Source organism: Marmota flaviventris, chromosome 18 (genome assembly GCF_047511675.1).
Source record: "Marmota flaviventris isolate mMarFla1 chromosome 18, mMarFla1.hap1, whole genome shotgun sequence".
Taxonomy (NCBI): domain Eukaryota; kingdom Metazoa; phylum Chordata; class Mammalia; order Rodentia; family Sciuridae; genus Marmota; species Marmota flaviventris.
Genome location: NC_092515.1, coordinates 13461334 through 13480768, shown reverse-complemented (window position 1 = coordinate 13480768; position 19435 = coordinate 13461334). Strand labels below are relative to the sequence as shown.

General features: G+C 47.1%; 2 protein-coding genes and 1 long non-coding RNA gene across 5 annotated transcripts; 2 read left to right on the top strand and 1 right to left on the bottom strand.

Moving 5' to 3' along the window:
• Window positions 1-228: 228 nt before the first annotated feature.
• Snrpa (small nuclear ribonucleoprotein polypeptide A) lies at window positions 229-16302 on the top strand. Of its 3 annotated transcripts, XR_011705378.1 has the most exons (8): window positions 601-892; window positions 4975-5147; window positions 7032-7211; window positions 9437-9610; window positions 10107-10195; window positions 11354-11585; window positions 12427-13193; window positions 14890-16302. XR_011705378.1 is itself a non-coding variant. In XM_027941421.2 (7 exons), the coding sequence occupies exons 2-7, from the start codon at window positions 820-822 to the stop codon at window positions 11511-11513; spliced, it is 849 nt and encodes a 282-aa protein (XP_027797222.1). In that variant the 5' UTR covers window positions 229-331; window positions 798-819; the 3' UTR covers window positions 11514-11732. The 3 variants fall into 3 exon arrangements, 1 of the variants encoding a protein (XP_027797222.1); XM_027941421.2 differs by lacking the exons at window positions 12427-13193; window positions 14890-16302 and adding an exon at window positions 229-331 and having other exon boundaries at window positions 798-892; window positions 11354-11732; XR_011705379.1 differs by lacking the exon at window positions 12427-13193.
• A 682-nt stretch (window positions 16303-16984) lies between these two features.
• Window positions 16985-19313, bottom strand: LOC114097475 (uncharacterized). Its single transcript, XR_003583587.3, has 3 exons — window positions 19161-19313; window positions 17388-17523; window positions 16985-17072 (listed from the first exon to the last, which is right to left on the bottom strand). It is a non-coding gene; the product is annotated as an uncharacterized lncRNA (long non-coding RNA).
• Mia (MIA SH3 domain containing) lies at window positions 17412-18740 on the top strand. Its single transcript, XM_071605104.1, has 4 exons — window positions 17412-17541; window positions 17629-17762; window positions 18218-18328; window positions 18649-18740. Exons 1-4 carry the CDS (start codon window positions 17412-17414, stop codon window positions 18670-18672), a joined length of 399 nt encoding a protein of 132 aa, XP_071461205.1. The 3' UTR covers window positions 18673-18740.
• Window positions 19314-19435: the final 122 nt, after the last annotated feature.

Below are 19435 nucleotides of genomic sequence, written 5' to 3'. Positions count from 1 at the left end.
AGGACTGCCTCCGGAAGAGACTAGGGCACGAGCCGCGTCCCGATTGGCAAAAAGCTCGTGACGTTCGCTGATTGGTCTGTAGGCTCCGGCGCGACTGAGGCCGGACTCCTTGCAGAGGGGCGGGACTTTTCTGTTGAGGCGGGAACCCAAGTGTGGTTTTGATTGGCAAGTTCAGGGCCCAGGGACGACGCTTCCTCCGATTGGTCGAACTACTGAATTTCCCGGCAGGGATTGGATTGCATAAAAGGAAAGGCGGAGCCAGGAGAGGAATCCTTGTGGTCTGGTTTGAAGAACGTACCTGGCGCCACTTGGGGGACTTGAGGACCTGTCGGTAAGTTTTCTCGGGCCCAAGCGGCTATTGGCGCCAGGAAGGCGGGCGGAGCACTTGGCGTCCGGCCTTCCCGCACCTCGGTTGGGGAAGCGTTCTCGCTGTGCGAGGCCAGGATGTCCAAAAGCTTCCCTGCTTTCTTAAACTGGCTCTTACATCCGGGTTTCCCCTCGGACCGCCCTTTGGGTGCGTGAGCCAATGGGAATTGCCACTTGGGACGCTCCGCCTGCCGGGCCGCGTAGAGCATCCCGGGATTCGTAGTAAATTTCTCGAGATTTCTCTCAGCACGCGGGCCGGAGGAGCGGAGTCCCTGGCTCGCATTGTTGCCCAAGCTGTGCCTTCACCCCCAACTCCTGTCTTACCTGACTTCCTCTTGGAAGGAAGATCCCTAAGTAGAGTTTTTTCTCTCCGTTCGGGAGAAAGGATTTGAAAAAACCTAAGTCTTAACTCACCCTTTTCCTTCTTTAAGCCGTACCTCGGTACCTCTCTCCATGGCAGTTCCCGAGACCCGCCCCAACCACACTATTTATATCAACAACCTCAATGAGAAGATCAAGAAGGATGGTGAGTGCTCGCGATGCGCTGGACCATGGTCTATCGCGCATGAGCTGGTCCCTTTCCACCTCAAGTACCTGCTTCTCTTTCTCCGTCTTCTTCAGACAAACGAATAAGTTAACTCCGTGGTCTTTGTACATACTGCTTCCTGTGTCTTCCGCATACATCTAACACTCTTCCCTGTAACCGGTCGCTGTTGATAATCCTTTAAGATTTTAGCTTACAGGACTCCCCCTCCAGGAAGCCCTCCTGGATCTGCTCTCCCATCACGTGGCTGCCACTGATTTCCCATAGGTCCGGGGTATGCCCACTCAAGCCAGGATCACTCTACAGTCATGCTGTCTTCCCTCTGGCCTGTAAGCTCTGTAAGGGCTGATACTGAGGTTGTCTTGGTCATTTGTGGAAATATATATTAGTGATGGTTAACACTCTGAACCAGGGACTAATTTATGTACTTGTGTAATTTTTAATTTTCAAAATAGACCCGTAGGAGGGCACTACTGTCATTCTTATTTCTGAGACTGGGAAAGTGAGACTTAAACTTTATTTTTAAAAATATTTTTTTTAGTTATGTATGTCCGTGCCTTTATTTGTTTTTATGTGGTGCTAGGATTGAACCCAGTGCCTCACACTTGTGAGGCAGGTGTTCTGCCACTGAGTCACAACCCCAGCCTAGGAATTTAGGTTTTTTTTTTTTTGTACCAGGGATTGAACTCAGGGGCACTCGACCACTGAGCCCCATCCCAGCCCCTCTTAGAGACAGGGTCTCACTGAGTTGCTTAGTGCCTTGCTTTTTACTGAGGCTAGTTTTGAACTCACCATCCTTCTGTCTCAGCCTCCAGAGCCACTGGGATTGCAGGTGTGCGCCACCGTGCCCGGGACTGAATTAATCAGTTCTTGAAATCAGAAAGACACTTCCACTTTCTTTAGTAAATTTTCACCTTTATTTATTTATTTTAATCTTTATTTTGTTTATTCATTTTTATGCGGTGCTGAGGATCGAACCCAGTGCCTTACATGTGCAAGGCAAGCCTTCTGCCACTGAATCACAACCCCCATCCAATTTTCACCTTCTCTGAATCTTATTTGAAAACTGGGTAAAATCATAACTTTTTTTGAATGAATGTTTTGGGATCAGATTAACTAAACCTTTGCGTAGTGCTTCATTTCATGGTACCCAGCAGTTAGTGGGGGTGGAATAAAAGCTGTTATTAAACGGACTTGGGTGGCACACCGCTGTAATCCCAGCCACTTGGGAAACTGAGGCAGGAAGATTGCCAGGTTTGAGACCAGCCTCAGCAATGTTCAATCCTTGGTACAAACAACAAAAACAAAAAAACAAACTCATGACTTCCAGAAAAATTTTAGGAGAACCAAAGAATGTCACTGGGATTAAATAAGAGATTACCAACAACATTTTTGTTAAACCAAAACAAGGGCTGGGTGGTGGTGCGTGCCTATAATCTCAGCAACTCTGCAGGCTGGGGGCAGGAGGATTACAAGTTTGAGGCCAATTTGAGCAATTTAGTGAGGCCCTGTCTCAAAACAACTTTTTAGAAAGGACTAGGGATATAATCTCTTTGAAGTACTTGTCTACCTCTGGGTTCAGTCCCAAGTGCTGTAAAACCCACTAAAACCTAGGAATGAGGCTGGGGTTTATAGCTCAGTTGGTAGAGTGCTTGCCTCACATACTCAAGGCCCTGGGTTCAATCCTCAGCACTACACACACACACACACACACACTCTCTCTCTCTCTCTCTCTCTCTCTCTCTCAAAACACCTAGGAATGTAAATTCCATGTATACTTTCAGAATGTCATGCTCAGCCTGTACTGCACAGTGCTGTGGACTCACTGGTGACCAGGAGTCCTGGTTCTGCACCACTAGTCTTTGAAGCTCAGAGTTGGGAGGGCCATTATGGGGGCGGGAGGCTCAGGCAGAGTGGAAAGCTGGGATTGGAAGCCTAGAAAAGAGGTAGATTCATTTGGCTTGATAGGAAATATTTTGGAAGAACTTTCCAGGTAGAGGAAGTGGTATGTATATTACCATGAGATAGAAGACTGTGTCATATTTGCACCAGGATGTGCAAATGTCTAGGGTGAAAGAGCCTGAAGCATTCTGGGAATTACAGGTAGTTTGGATCTGAGGCTTAGAGGCCTGTAAATATTGGAGAAACTTCCCAGTGAGCAGCGCACTGATGGCTTACAGGGCTCATGGCCGTGGGGAGGGAGGCATGGAACTTTATTCTGAGGGTGTTGGGAAGCCACGCTGCTCCTTGTCTTGGTTGTGTCACTTATAGAATGTCTTCCTGACTGGAAGGCAGATTTGAATGGGCAGGAGTAGAGGCAGAAGAGGGAAAAGTCCAGAGGCCAGGGGAGTGACGGATGTCTAGACTGCCTCAGGGGATGGAACACGAGAGGAAAACCAGAAATGTCCCCACCAGGGGAATTTTTGGCAGATTGCTTCAAAACATCCTTGACCCTTGTCTTCCCCAGCACACACACAGCTGTGTCTCTGGCACCTTTTTTTTTTTTTTTTTTTTTTGCCTAAGACCTTGTTACAGTTTTCACAAGAGAGTTCCTGTGTTTTGTTCAAGTCCCACTTGCTGTAAAACAAGACAGTTTGCTGGGGAGGTGTTTGGGGGACCTGGTTCAGATGAAATTGGGTTGTGGAGCTAGCGCTGTCATGTTCTCAGCACTGTCAGTGTTGGATCCTGTGACAGCCTGTTTCTTCTTAGTAAAATTGGAAGTCAGTGATGACACCTCGTGGGATTTTTGTGAGGATTTTTATTTTACCTTATTTATTTGTATGAGGGGCTAAATTGAACCCAGTGCCTTCCACATGGTAGGCAAGGCTGTACCACTGAGCCCCGCCCAGCTCTTTAGTGAGGATTTATGAAGTAATTTCCATGTAACATTTCGCGGTATCTTTTTCTTTTTGGTACCGGGAATTGAACTGAGGGGCACTTGACTAGACCTATTTTGTATCTTATTTAGAGACAGGGTCTCACTGAGTTGCTAAGTTCCTTGCTTTTGCCAAGGCTGGCTTTGAATTCACAATCCTCCTTCCTCAGCCTCCCAAAGCTGCTGGGGTTACAGGCATGTGCCACCATGCCTGGCTTTTTTTTTTTTTTTTTTTTGTACCAGGGATTGAATCTGGGGCCACTTAACCACTGAGTCAGACCTTTTTTCGACATTAATTAGAGACAGGGTCTTGCTAGTTGCTTAGGGCCTCTCTAAGTTGCCAAGGCTGGCTTTGAACGGGCCATCCTCCTGCTTTAAACTCCCGAGCCACTAGAGATTACGGGCATGTGCCATCATGCCCGACATTATATGGTATTTTTACCCATCTATGTTTGTGTGCTGGAGTCTGACCTAGGCATGGGGAGACTGCAGCAAACAACTCAGAGTGGCCTGTAGCTGTGAAGACAGTGAGTAAACATTAGGTCAGGAGTTGGAAAATGTCATGAAGTAAAGGCAAATAGGATAAGGTGAGAGGCAGGAGGAGGGACACAGAGTGATGTGTTGACACGGTGGTCAGAGAAGGCTTCTAGGAAGTGGCAACATTTCTGTTGAGACCTGAATGATTAGAAGGAGGCATCCGTGGAAACATCTGGAGAAGGTGGTTCCTTTCTCCAGCTAGTACAGATACCTGGTGGTAGATGGGTGTGTTTGTCTTGAGAAAGGGCTGGGAGACCAGTGTGACTGGAGGCTTGGGGGTGAGCTGGCGTTTGGGCAGACATGAGTTTGGGAAACTTACCAGGACGGCATTGAGAGGGCCTGTGTCAGGATGTGAGTGGCAACGGAAAGAAGTGCCTGTCTTTAAGGAGCACTGTGCACTGGGCATTCGTGTTCCTCCTGGCAGCTCAGCAGGCAGGTGTCTTGAGGTCCACTTCTTGTAGAAGAATGTACTCAGTCACTTGAGTGGTCCTTGGCAGGCTGCTGCTCTTGTTGGGAGGTCTTCAGAGTTTACTGCCTGTGGCATTCTGGGTACCTTCTCAGTTGGCCTTGTGCCTGGGCCGTGCCTCTCTGAAAATAGAAGCTCTCCGTTGCTCTTTCTTTTCCTGACCGCTCTTTCTTTTCCTGACTGCAGAGCTGAAGAAGTCCCTGTATGCCATTTTCTCCCAGTTTGGCCAGATCCTGGATATTCTGGTGTCGCGGAGCCTCAAGATGAGAGGTCAGGCCTTTGTTATCTTCAAGGAGGTCAGCAGCGCCACCAATGCCCTGCGATCCATGCAGGGTTTCCCCTTCTATGACAAGCCCATGGTGAGCACTCGCACAGCAGTTATGTATGTGTGGGTTATGTGTGTTTATGGGTGTGGTAAGTCCAGGCAGATCCTGTGGGAGGCAGTGGGCGCCAGGAACTGGTGGGCTCCTTCCCTCTGTCTGGAGAGGACAGAGTGTTGAAGCCTACTACTCGTAACTTCTGGGTGTGAGCCTGGTGTCACATCTTCTAGTTACTTTCTCAAGCATCTCAGGATTGGGTTGGTTGGTTTGTTTGGTGGTACTAGGCATTGAACCTGGAGCACGTTACTACAGAACCACATCCTCTTTTTTATTTTGAGCCAGTTGCAAGAATGGCCTCAAATTTTTGATCCTCTTGCTTTGGCCTCCCATATAGCTGGGGTTACAGGAGTGCACCACATCTCAGGCTTAGGAATTGATTTTTGAGGATTTAAAATTATGAATGTTTTTGCAATGTCATTCCTTCTCTCGCATTTTTCCCAAGTCACTACTTGGAGCATATTAAGCACTCAGGTATGTGTGAGTTGTCAGAAAGTGCTGTTGTCTCTATCTTCAAAACTACCAGTGGCCTGCTTCTCATCCCTCCCTCCCTGTTGCTGACCTGTTCTAGACACCCCCTTCCCTCGTCAGGACAACAGTGGTGGTCTGCTTACTAAGCTCCCTGCTTTTTTCTTTTTTCTTTTCTTTTTTTTAAATTTTTTATTTTGGTACTGGGTATTGAACTCAGGGCACTGAGCCACATCCCCAGACCAATTTTGTATTTTATTTAAGAGCAGGGTCTCACTGAATTGCTTAGCGCCTCTCCCTTTCTGAGGCTGGCTTTGAACTCGCAATCCTCCTGCCTCAGCCTTCCAAGCCGCTGGTATTATAGGTGGGCACCACTGCTTCCGGCCTAGGCTCCCTGCTTTGATCCCTGTTCTCCACAGGCCATTCTCTATCACCACCATCCTTTTTTTGAGGTGCTGGGGATGGAACCCAGGCCTTGCACGTGCTAGGCAAGTTCCCTACCACTGAGCTACATCTCCAGCCCCACAGCCTCTGTTTTATGACAGTGAGGGCTTGTCACTGTCCTCACAATACTCCTAGCTGTCGTCTTTCTAAGAAAACACAAAGCCTTCACTGTGGTCCCCAGTTGACCTTATGACATTTACTTCTCATCTCTCGAGTCTCTTTGCTATTCCTGGAACACACCACAGAGCCCTTAGCTCTTTGTATGGCTGTTCCTTTGCTAGAAGGCTCTATTACCAGATGTCCTTATGGCTCATTCCCTGCCTTCCTTTCTGTCTGTGCACAAGTTAGTGCAATCTTGGTACAGGGGTGGCATTCCTGGCTATCCTGTCTGAAAATTTCCCTTTCAACAATGACAACCCCATCTCAGTTCGTGTTTGACTCTTCATTGTACCTTCATTCACTGAGAAGGCACCATCTGGGCAGGGCTTTTGTCTGATCTGCTCACCGCTGTGCTCTCAGAGCCTAAAATGGGGCCTGATGTGCAGTGGGTTCTCTGCAGGCAGCGGCATGAATCAGATTTAGCCTGGATGACTGATCCTTCTTGCGGCTGGAACTCCCCTGCATAATCCTTGTGTCCTAGCTTTGCCTTCTCAGGCTGTCTTTGGCCTGATACTTGGGGCTGTCCCATCTCTCTTTAAAAATACCAATAACTTATTTTCTGAGCAGTTGCTGTGTCTAGTTCTTATAGCAATCCTTCCATGTGGGGAATTCCATAATCCCCATTTTATAGATGAATATTGAGGCAACTCTTTTTTTTTTTTTTTTTTTAAGTGGTGTTAGATTTCAAACCCTGGGCCTCATGCATGCTAGGCAAGTGCTCTGCTCTTAAAATTGAACCTAGGCAATGTGGCTCTGAAATCCCCGCCCTTAATCTTTCTGTTCTCTGTTTGGTAGCGTATCCAGTATGCCAAGACTGATTCAGATATCATTGCCAAGATGAAGGGCACCTTTGTGGAGAGGGACCGCAAGCGGGAGAAGAGGAAGCCCAAGAGCCAGGAGACCCCAGCTGCCAAGAAGGCTGTGCAGGGTGGGGCGGCTGCTCCCGTGGTGGGAGCTGTCCAGGGGCCTGTCCCGGTAAGCAGGGCACAGAGACGCATCCCTCTCATCACTAGGCCTTTCTTGGCCACATGGCCTGATGTGGGGGATGTTCTCCCTGTGGGGACTCGGATGCTTCCATTCCATTTTCTTACAGAGATTGTGTGTCTTTTGGTGGGGTTGAAATTCCTGATCTCTCCCTGCTTGATTGTTTCTGAAGATCTTTTTCCATGCCTGTCATCTAACTTCTCTCCTTGACCTTGATTTTAATGTCTGTATCTTTTTTGGGGGCAGGGGTGGTATTTGGGGTTGAACCCAGGGGTGCTCTACCACTGAGCTACATCCCCACCCTTTTTTATTGAGACAGGATTTTGTTAAGCCCTGAAGCTGGCCTTGAACTCTTATCCTTCTGTCTCAGCCTCGTGAGTTGCTGGGATTCTAGGCCTGTACCACCATGCCTGGCTTTCTCATCCCTTTTTAATTTTTATTCTGAGACAGGGTTTTGCTAAGTTGCTGAACCTGGCCTCAAATTTGATCCTTGTCTCAGTCTCCTGAGTAGCTGGAATTACAACACCACCTATTATGTGTCTTTTTAAGTCACCAGTTATGTAGAAAATCCAAAAGAATCTACTGACTGTTGGGACAAATAAATGAATTTAATTTGGAAAGGTTGCTGCATATAAGATCCATGTGAAAAAAGTTCTATTTCTATGTGCTTGTAACAAAGTTCATATTACCAAGGGAAAAACGCGTAAAATTGCTACCTGAAACAACAGAAGGTTGCTGGGAGAAATAGGAGACTTCAGCAACCGATGAGAAGACTCAGTGCCATCTTGTTAAGAGATTGGTTCTCTCTACACTTGATCTAAGTGTTTTTTTTTTGTTGTTGTTTGTTTGTTTTGGGTACCAGGGATTGAACCCTTGACCATTGAGCCACATCTCTAGCCCTATTTTGTGTTTTATTTAGAGACAGGGTCTCACTGAATTACTTGGCGCCTTACTTTTGCTGAGGCTGGCTTTGAACTCACGATCCTCCTGCTTTAGCTTTGCGAGCCACTTGGATTACTGGTGTGTGCCACTGTGCCCAGCTGATCTGAGTATTAAACACAATTGCTGCAGTCCAAATCCCAGTAAGAGATCAGTAGACAATGCTTGGAAAGGCCAGGCCAAGGCAGGCAAGATGATTAAAGCTGGGGCAGAAGACTCGTTATGAAGTTGCAGCGATCGAGATGATGTACTGTTGGCAAAATAGTAGAAAGATGGACCAGTGGGTGGAACAAAGTCTAGAAATAGTCACACACGTTGGCCACTTGATGTATGATGAGGGTGCCACTGCAGTTCAGTGGAACTTATTTTTTCCCCAGTAAGTGATGCTGGGCAGTTGGATCTATAAGAGAAAAAAATTATTGTCCCCTCATATTGTATATAAAAAGTAGTTTCAGCTGAGTCATAGACCTGAATGTGACAACTAACAGAAGAAGAGTTAAGAAAACAGGAAAATGTCCTCAGAGTCTTATGGTGCTCAGGCTGTGTCACATTTTGTCTGGAGTCGGTGATGGTGTCTTGAGTCTCTGTTGGGCTTTTCCGTTGTTACCAGTCTCTTGGGGGCCTAGCCTTCCCTCCATATTTGACTTCTAAGGTTGGAGGCTTGCTCTGGGCTACACTGTGTGCTGTGCGCCCTGGGCTGGCTCCCACATCACCTCTCTGGCAACCATTTGTACCTTCCCTGACCGTCTCTTTCCATTGCTGTCTTCCATGCCCACCCCACCTTTCTTTTGCTGTGGTGCTGGGGATGCATGCCGGAGCCTGTTCATGCTAAAGCTAAGGCTCTACCACTGAGCCACATTCCAGCCCTCCATTATCTTTGTTTCTCCCCACGTCTCTGGGTCTGTTTCTTTATTTAGTTTTTGTTTCTTAGAAGCGAAAGTACAGGATGCTCCTTAGCATGTTTCTACACTTGTGAGTTCACAGTTGTTTGCATTTCCACCTCCGTCTTTTTTTCTATTTATATATCTGTAAACAAGGTTGGGGCCCACTAATTTTTATACCTTAAAAATTCTTTTAGAAAATTTGTTTTCTGATGTACTGTTACCCTTGAGCCCAGGTCCCTTTTGCTCAATCTGGTATCTTGGTGCCTTTGTTTTGGCCTCCTTCTCTTTTATTTCTTACCTACAGGGTTTCTTCTAACAGCCTTTGCTCCTTTGTCTCCTGCGGGCACTGTAGCCGCGCCTTCTCCTGTCCTCAGTCCTGCTCTTTCTCCACAGGGCATGCCTCCGATGACTCAGGCACCCCGCATCATGCACCACATGCCCGGCCAGCCTCCCTACATGCCACCCCCTGGCATGATCCCGCCACCAGGCCTTGCACCAGGCCAGATCCCACCAGGGGCCATGCCCCCACAACAGCTTATGCCAGGGCAGATGCCACCTGCCCAACCTGTAAGTGTTCAGTCCCTCCAGGGTTTCATATGAAATATAGGATAGAAGGGGACCGTGCAGGGGCTGCTTTAGATTGGGTGGTTTGGGCAGACTCCCAAGGAGTTGGTACTGAAGCAGAGATACCTCAGTAGTGAGCTCATAGCAATGGGCTTGGACCCTGGGGTAGAGAGGAATTGGCATGTTTGGTGGAGGTCTGGTAGGGCAGGTCGAGGCTGGAGCGGTGCCCAGCATCTAGGTTCATTTTGTAAACTTCTATTGAGCACCTGCTCGTGTACCAGCACTTATGCTGTACTCAAGGGATAAAACAGAAACCTCTGCTGTTTTATGGCCTGCAGTTTATAGGGGTACAGGGTGTGGGTAGAGGGGCAACAGCATGTTTCAGAGGTGCTAGACAGAATCCAACCAGTGGGAGGGGTGGTGAGTAGAGGGCAACACCATGGATCCCTCCAGTCCACTCAGCACTTCATGCTCATGGGCTTCCTTTCCTCTCCTGCAGCTTTCCGAGAATCCACCAAATCACATCTTGTTCCTTACCAATCTGCCAGAGGAGACCAACGAGCTCATGCTGTCCATGCTTTTCAACCAGTAAGTAGGGCTAGTAGCTGGGCTAGAGCTAGAGGGTGATGGCCAGAAGGTGTCACCAGGGGAGTGAGCCTTGGAATTGTGCTGGCAGAGCCCCAAGCCAACTCAGGCTTGGCAGTAGGGATAGCAACTGAAGGTGGAGGAGGAGGAGGAGGAGGAGGAAGCCAAAGCTGGTGATGAGACAGATTGGGTAACCATGGCCAGCACATGCTGGCCTTTGTCAACCCAGGTTTTGGTTCATTTTTCTAATCTTTAAAATGGAAAAATGGATGAGATCTGTGTTCAGCCGTGCAAGGTGTATATGATAGCAAGACCTCATTGATCACTGGCTAGCTGACAAAAAGGTGGAGGTGGAGGTGTGTGAACCCTGGTGCCAAGCTGAGGAGGACGAGACTGTGTGGCCATCAGGTGGAGCGACTGTTAAATGGGTGTTGTGGATGTGGGCAAGTTCACCTAGTGGTTCTGCTTCGTGTGTCCCACAGAAAGTCTTAAAACAAGTCAGTTCCAAGTAGCTGTGAAAGGGGTAATCGTCACAGTGTCACTGTGGGGAGTAGGAGGCAGCCCTGAAGATGGGATGGCTCATGCCGATACTTACCATGGCCTACAGTGTGGCCATTTGGAGAAGTGGAGACGGCAATGTAATAGTTGCTTTATGATAATGCTGAGGAATTTTTGAGAAACTGAACAAAATTGAAACAATATCACTTGTATGCCATGTCCACAAAACAGTGTGTATTTTGTGAAAATACTGGTGGAAGAAGATGCCCGGTAAACTGAGGAAGGTTTTCTAGCTGAGAAGGCAGTAAGGAATGAGAAAAGGGAGATTAAAGCAGCAGCACATCAGCGTATTGGAAAAGTGAGAGTAGCGATTCTTTTCGAAGCTGGAAGTGGGTTGTGATGGGGGAAGGATGGGGTTTCCGCATTCGGTGTCGTCATCAAGGTTGTGGTTTCCCGGGTGTCATGTTAAGATTTTTCATTAAGCAGCTTGTTTACATTGGGTTTCTCAGCTCAGCGCTGCATGTTCTGTATGGGCTACTCCTTTGTCGTGGGGGCCTGTCCTGAGCATTGTAAGATGTTCAGCATCTTCCTGGCCTCTGCACTCTACCTGCCAAAATGTTAGGGGGACAGACATGTCTGAGGTCTGTCATTTCCTTCTCTCAGGTTCCCTGGCTTCAAGGAGGTCCGCTTGGTCCCTGGGCGGCATGACATCGCCTTTGTGGAGTTTGACAACGAGGTGCAGGCAGGGGCAGCTCGGGATGCCCTCCAGGGCTTTAAGATCACCCAGAACAACGCCATGAAGATCTCCTTTGCCAAGAAGTAGCACCTTTTCCCTAGGCCTGTCCTTAACCCCTGTTCTGGGGCTGTCCCTTCCCCCTTGGCTCAGCCCCTGAAGGTAAGTCCCCCTTTGGGGGCCTTCTCAGAGCCGTGTGTGAGTGCGTGGTCGCCACACAGCATTGTACCCAGAGTCTGTCCCCAGACATTGCACCTGGCGCTGTAAGGCTGGAATTAAAGTGGTTTTTTGAGGTTTGGTTTTTCGCAACCGTTTGTCTCTTTATTTTCTTGCTTTCCATGGTTCCCTTCTCTCCACATCAGCACATCATGGGCTTTTGGACCTCTTGGCATTTTGGGGTTTGCAAACTTGGGGAAACACAGTAGTATAATAATGTTAATACTGCTTTGGCAATTTTCTGTTGTCTCAAGTCAGCGTTTGGGGCAAGAAGTAGAAATGGAGGCCTGCCATGTACTGGCAGGTTGTGTATTGCACAAGGATGCACCTCCAGCGACACACCATTTTATCTGGATGTCATCTCCCGCTTAAGGCTTTAAGCCTAATTCTGCTCCTGCTTTGCTCTCTCCATTAAAGAGGAATGTCTTCCTGCCTCCACAGGCAGGAAGATTGCAAGATCAAGGCCAGCCTGGGCATCTTAGCAAGACTTTGTCTCAAAAATAAAAAAGGGCTGGGGATGTAGTTCAGTTGTAGAGTGCTCCAAAAAAAGTCTTGTTAGAAGAGACAAAGTAAGTGGGTGCAGAGGTGCACGCCTGTAATCCTACTTTGGAGACTGAGGCAGGAGGATCCCAAGTTGAAGGCTGGCCGGGGCAACGTAGCAAGACCCTGTCATTAAATAAAAAGGACTGGGATGTGGCTCAGTGGTAGAGCATTTGCCTGACAAGCGTGAGGCTCCCCAACACTTAAAAAAAAAAAAAAAATTGAAGTCGTGCATCATCAAATGCAGAATTTTTCCTGTGTGGTCTGAAGAGGAAGAAGAGAGGGATTGCCATCTTTGTTAAATGATGCGGTGTTACTGCAGCAGGTCAGTGGAGACATCTCACCTACCACTTTGGGCACCACAGCCTAGTGGCTATGATGTGTGGCTTTTGTGGCCAACCAGTCCTGGTTTCCACTCTGGGAAGTCCCTGTTACCCCATGTGCAATTGATGTCCCTCCCCTGAGCTTCATTTTGTTCCTATGTGAAGAGGAATCCTGTTAATACTGCAATAAGGTTAGTACTCACTCTCCTCCCAAAACCCACACATTCACATACACACTTATGCTACCAGGTACTTAGCAAGCACCCAAATCAGCATTTTTGCTTAGTAGTACCTATTAGGTACTAAATAAACACTTTAGATTCTAGAGTTAGAGAATGTAATGAAATAAGTAGATGAGCTAGTTTCAAGTATTTTAATGGAAGCACAAGTGCTGGGGTGGGGTAGCAGGACTGGGAACAGTTGTGGGTGTCAAGAAAAGGCCCTCAGAAGGTGTATCTGAGTAGAAGTGACTTAGGCTCATGGCCTGTGGTGATGGGTGCTGGGTTTGTAGAAATGGCTGAAGCCATTTGACAGACTCCTCCCTGACCACAAACTTGTTTTGTGTCCCGCCTCTGCCCAGCAAAAAAAAAGTTTGGATCACTCAGTACAGAGTTGAGGGCCCTGGGAGTGGTGTGGATCCTCTGGAGAATGGTCTTCTGCGTGTGGGTCTCTAGTGGAAACAAGTTTACAGGTGAGACATGAGTCAGATCCTCTACTACCTCATTTTGTTTCTGGCTGGTGACAACCCCAGAGCCTGATTTCTCCTCAGCAGGACAGAAGAGAAAGCTGAGGGGGAAGCATTGCAGAGAGGCGATTTGGGGTCTGAACCCCAAAAGACAAGGAACAGCCTCCCATGTGAATATCTGGAAGCAGTGTGATGGTTCCGTGGTGGGAGTGAGTGTTGGGGACTAGGGAGAAGGAAGACCTCCAGGGAATGCAGTGTGCATTGTGTTCCATAGACCTGTGCTTTGGTGGCCCTGTTTATGTGGATACAATTGGAGCGAGAAGGATATAGGATGGACTGTGGGGCTTGCCGTGGCTGCCTCTGGGTCATGGATAAAGCTTGGGTGTGGTAGCTAGCCTCTAAGATTGTTTCTGATAATGACCAGCCTCTGATATTCTCACTTTTGTGAAATCCTCTCCCCGCCCCCCCACCCTTTTGGGGCACGGATACTGGGGATTGAACTCGGGGGCACTCGGCCACTGAGCCACATCCCCAGCCCTATTTTGTATTTTAGAGACAGGGTCTCGCTGAGTTGCTTAGTGCCTGTCTTTTGCTGAGGCTGGCTTTGAACTGGATCCTCCTGTCTCAGCCTCCCGAGCAGCTGGTATTACAGGCATATGCTACTGCACCCAGCTGAAATCCCCTTTGAGCATGAGCTGGACCTAGTGACCTGCTTCAAGTGAATATAGCAGCCCCGCATTTTTCTGTGAAGAATGCATTCTAAGACCTCCTGTACACTCCTGAAGCCAGGAGCTGTACCAAACCGTGCAGTGCTTTTTCCATCTGTAAGTATTTGTCATGCACTGAGGCTGTAACTTGCTGTTTAAGGTGTGATAGCAAAACTCACATGTATTTCCTTTTCCTTCATAATTTCACACAAGAGTCATTCTTAACCATGGATCTTAGCAACCTCATCCTGATTTCATTTCCTTTCCTCATTATCACTTTTTAACTTTATGGCACTTTATGGCCTCTCAGCATCATTGCTGCTTTTTTAATTGCTACATCATAACTACCTAATAGTGAGATTTATTGTGATATATGTGTACATGCACATCGCATAATTTGGTGTATTTTCCTCTACTTTTCTTTCCCTTCCTTTTCCCTAGTCCCCATCCTCTACTCTAATGGTCTTCCTCTTATTTGCATGAGATCCTGTCTTCGTTCCCTTTTTTCTTTTTTCTCTCTAGTTTCCACATAGAAGAGAAAACATGACCCTTGACTTTCTGAGTTTGACTCATTTCATTAGCTCCAGTTTCATCCATTTTCCTGCAAAAGACGTAATTTTGTTCTTTATGACTGAGTAGAATGCCGTTGTGTGTATATATCAGACATTCATTATTCATTCATCTGTTGAGGCACATCTACGCTGGTTCTATAACTTGGCTATTATGAATTATGCTGCTATAAATGTGGGTACGCATATATCACTATAGTAAGCAGAATCATTACTCTTAAGCTTTGGGGCTACTATTAAACAAAATAAGGGTGACTTTTAAAGTCATTGTTTATTTCTGGAATTTTCCATTTAATATTTTCAGAAGGCTGGTAACTGAAACCACAGAAATTGAAAACTGCTGATGGTGGGGAGTGGACACTACAGCAAAAATAATGGGATGTCACTTCCATGATAAGATTATAAAGAATGGCTTCTTGTTGCTAGCTGTCTTTGAAGAGATACATGTGGCAAGAAGCTGAGGGAAACCTCTAGCCAACAGCTAATGAGGACAGAGGCCCACAGTCCGGTTTCCACAAGGAACTGAATCTTTCCAACCATTGTCTGAGAGCTTGGAATCAGATCTTCCCCAAGTCCAGCTGTCGATGGACCTGCACCCCTGGCTGACAGATTGATTGTAGCCTTGTAGGCCCATAGGCAACTAGCTAAGCCATGTTTAGACTTCTGACCCAGAGAAATAGCTATAATGTGGTTTTAAGCTACTACATTTTGGGATAATTATTATCCAGCAATGGGTAAGTAAATTGGGCTTTGGAAAATAAAGTCATTTCTATAACTTTGTGACTTCATCAGTAATACTGGGGCCACAGTATTGAGCATATTCTCTTCTCCTTCTCTTTCCTCCCCCCATCCCCTTTCCTCTTCCTCCCTCTCGCCTCAGCAGTACTGAGAATTGAGCCCAGGGATGCTCTACCACTGAGCTACATCCCCACCCTTTTTATTTTGAGACAGGTGCTCACTAAGTTCCCAGGCGATCCTTGAACTTGTGATTCTTCTGTTTCATTCTCTAGAATTACAGGTGGAGTGTGTTCTAAATACCATTTTTTTGGTGGGGGGAGTGGTGCTAGGTATTGAGTCCCACAAACTGGTATATGCTGAGCATGCTCTGTACCACTGAGCTATACTCTGAACCCCTTTAAATATACTTAGTACACTATCTCGTATACCTGGTAAAAGAAGACATATAAAGAGTATACTGAACTCCCATATTTCCTTCAGTTTTGCTTATTTTTTTCAAGATAGATTCTACTCCTCAAATTATTTTGAAGCAAATCCCAAATAGTCTATTAGCCCACTATCAGCTTTGTATTTAAGCATTTTCTAAAATATACAAACCAAACACAATGCCATGATCATGCCTAAATAAGCTTTTAAACCACACTCAATACCTGATTAGATTTTCAAAATTTGTATACATACCTCTGTATACACTTAGAGTCAGAATTCAGAAGAAGTTTACATATGGTAACTGGTTGATAGCTTCTTAAATCTTTTTAAATGTAGGCCACACAGAGAACAGGGTGTGGCCACACCTGTAATCCCAGTTGGGGAGTCTGAGGCAAATTCGAGGCTAGCCTCACCAATTTGAAACTCAAAATGAAAAGAGGACTGGGGATGTAACTCAGTAACCCCGGGTTCAATCCCCAGTACAATAAAAATAAAATAAAAAAGTTCTAGGCCACTCCTCAGTTACATTCTGTCCCCCCTGCTTTCTTTGTTAGTTTATTCCTTGTTAAGATATGATGGTCTGATCCTATGCTTGTATAATTTTATCAAAATTGATTCTTCTGTCATAACTAAAAAGAAGCAATAAGAAAATAAAAACAAAAACGAAAAAGATATGATGGTCTGGATTTTGTTGACTGCATCTTTGTCAGGTCACTCAACATTCTTGGGTTCTCCAAGATCCATTTTGAATTTGGATGAGAGTGTTTAACCCTCACAAGAGCCCAATGAGGTCGGAGAACAGAGATACCTGTGGGCCTGCAGGCAAATCTTGACTCCTCTAGTCAAGGCTAAGGCTGTGTTGGCTTAGACAAGTCTCTTTTTTTGGCACTAGGGATTGAATCCAGGGTGCTTAAGCACTGAGCCACATCCCCAGCCCTTTTTGTTTTTTTGAGACAAGGTCCTCACTAAGTTGTCTAGGCTGGTCTTGAACTTGAATCCTCTTACTTCAGTGAGTTAATAGGAATTACAGATGTGTGCCATCGTGCAGGGACCAAGTTCCTTAACTTTCTGCACTTCCATTTCCATGCACATGGGGTTATCACAGTCCTTTCTGAGGTGATGCAGAATATCTGTTTGAGTTAACAAAATAAAAATTTACTTTATGAATGCTCTGTAACTTTTGCTTTTATTCCTATCCCCATTGTATGTATGAGCAAGGTGAGGCTGTATTTCTGTAGCTTAGTCCAGGTCATCCAGTCAGGAAGTGGCAGTTGGGGATGAATAGTGAACATGGTGGGACATTACCTATCCCGAGGCCCAACATAAAGTATTCACTGGATCATCTGAGAGGTGGGCCTGGTAATCAAAAGGTTGCTTTGTTCTGCCCCTCAGCGCAGGAAATTCCAAGGTGGTTTTCCACATTAGCTCCTCTGGTTCTGTACCTGGAGGGAGAGTGAAGGCGTCCAGTTACCTGAGCTGACTCCAGGGATTCAAATATCTCATACCTGCATGTCTGGGCCTCTGCTGGGGGGTGGCTGTCACTTGTAGTGGCTTGGGTTACTTGGGGCCTATCTGGGCATTTCCTGGGGCCTACAGCCCTCACCCTGTCCTTGAAATGGTTTTGGCTGGATAGCAGCCTCTAGGTAGTGTGGGTAAAATTGGGGACTGGTTTTGGGCGGGGACAGGACTGAGAACACAGGTTTCCTTGTTTCTGGGGAGAGGGAGGGCAGGAAGAAATTGGAGACCCCATCCCCCACCTGGTCACTGTTGTTCCATAGTCCATGATGGCGTGGTCCCCAGTGCTCCTTGGTGTCATCCTCTTGCTGACTGCCTTTCCAGGGTCTACTGTCGCAGGCCGTTCCATGCCCAAACTGGCTGATCGGAAGCTGTGTGCTGATGAGGAATGCAGCCGTAAGAGCGGGAAGGGGGGGGCGGGCTGGGGACTTAGGTTGCAGTCTGTGGATGGAGTGCTGTTATTCCCTTTTATTTCTTCTCCAGACCCCATATCCATGGCTGTGGCCCTTCAGGACTACGTGGCTCCTGACTGCCGTTTCTTGACCATACACAGGGGTCAAATTGTCTATGTCTTCTCAAAGCTGAAGGGCCGAGGGCGGCTTTTCTGGGGAGGCAGTGTGAGTCTTGGGAGAATGGAAGAGGGAGGACTATGGGGTTAGATGGGAGTTGACCCCACTTCTCCACCTAAAGAGCAAATTTGGGGTAAACTGATATCCAGATACTTGGGGAAGGGTACGTTCTGTGACTTAGTTTATTTTTACTTTGTTTAGAAAGTACACCTGCTTTTGTAGACACCTAAAATACTACAAGAGATTCCTTTAATGAAGGGAGATGAGCAATAAGCCATCAAAAATGTCAGCAAATATGTGCTTCTATGAACATTTATATTGAATGAATGGGTGGCTACTTTAAATCATTTATGCTCTGGGAGGGGTATGAGTAGGTGACATTTAAACAGATCCAAATGACAGGGTTAGAGCCAGGTATGTGGGGATCCCATAGGAGGCAGTGCAGAAGCTTCCAGCAGGAATGATGGTTCTCTCAGACCCAGCTTTTAACTCCTGTTTCCCAGGTTCAGGGTGATTACTATGGAGACCTGGCTGCCCGCCTAGGCTATTTCCCCAGTAGCATTGTTCGGGAGGACCAGACTCTGAAACCTGGCAAAATTGATGTGAAGACAGATGTGAGTGTCCTGAGGGGTGGCAAGTTTCCTGGAGGAGGAGGACCCTTTGGTTGTGATGGTGGGCAAATATAACGTCTATGCTCTCTGGTAGCCTTGCTGTGTGTGCTGGGATAAATTCTTTTCTTGCCTCAAATTTCTCATCTTTAACAGGGAGTGATTTCTACACCGGGATCTACTTGAAAGGTGCAAAGATATAGGGCTCTAGGCTAATTTGCATAGCTCCTGTGTGGCCAAACCTGGCCCCTAGGCTGCAGCTTTTGCTTAAACCACTAGATCTGATGCTGGTTTTCTCTTCACTGTTTTCCCTTTCTCTTTTTCAGAAATGGGATTTCTACTGTCACTGAGCTCAACCTACCGCGGTTCCTGCTGTTTTTCCCTCCTAGCCGTATGCAAATACATTAGTTAGTGCAAACTGCCTGTCTCTGTGGTTTTGGGGGGTGGAGTGGGGCTGTATAAAGGAAATGCTTTGCAGGTTTCTGAATCTAGCCAATCAACTCCCTGAATGTGGCATCGTCAATGGTTGCTAGGCAGAGTTTGATGAAAGCTTTTCGCTCTAAGCCCGCTCTTAGGTACCCTAGGCGGGCTCCTAAGATTAGATCTTGCACACAAGCAAGAGAGAAGACGGAATCAAACACCCAACTGAGGGACTGTGTCCTCTCCTGACCAATGAGAGGGAGTTGGAACTATTGGGAATGCGCCAATCGGACCAGAGAACATAAATCGCAAAGCAGGTGTTTTCTTGGAGTGCATCTGCAAAGCCGGGTGGGAAGTAACCTGTGCGTGTCCTCCCAGTTTTCCTTCTTTCTGCCTTTGGGGTCAGAAATTCACCCACCAGCTCAAGATTGCTCCAATCCTGCCCTTGTCCCTTGTTTGCATCCATATCTCCGCCCCAAGTCTGCTCCTGTCCAATCCGGAGTCTCTACTCTGCCCTCGGACTCCTGACCAAATCCGTTCCTCCGCCGGGCGATGCATCTTGGAACCGCCCCTTCCCACTTGCTCTGCCAATTGCTCGCCTTGCTCCCGCCCCCTTCGGCTCAGCCCCTCTCAGGCCACCAATCCGCACCCTTTGTCCCGCCCTCTGCCTGCCGAGTCCGCCAATCCCTCCTT

Coding starts and splice junctions, on each gene's coding strand:
- Snrpa (XM_027941421.2), top strand. CDS start 820: ATGGCAGTTCCCGAGACCCGCCCCAACCACACTATTTATATCAACAAC. Junction 5,148..7,031: donor CCTTCTATGACAAGCCCATG/GTGAGCACTCGC, acceptor TCTGTTTGGTAG/CGTATCCAGTATGCCAAGAC. Junction 10,196..11,353: donor CTGTCCATGCTTTTCAACCA/GTAAGTAGGGCT, acceptor TCCTTCTCTCAG/GTTCCCTGGCTTCAAGGAGG.
- Mia (XM_071605104.1), top strand. CDS start 17,412: ATGATGGCGTGGTCCCCAGTGCTCCTTGGTGTCATCCTCTTGCTGACT. Junction 17,542..17,628: donor TGCTGATGAGGAATGCAGCC/GTAAGAGCGGGA, acceptor TTTCTTCTCCAG/ACCCCATATCCATGGCTGTG. Junction 18,329..18,648: donor AAATTGATGTGAAGACAGAT/GTGAGTGTCCTG, acceptor TCTCTTTTTCAG/AAATGGGATTTCTACTGTCA.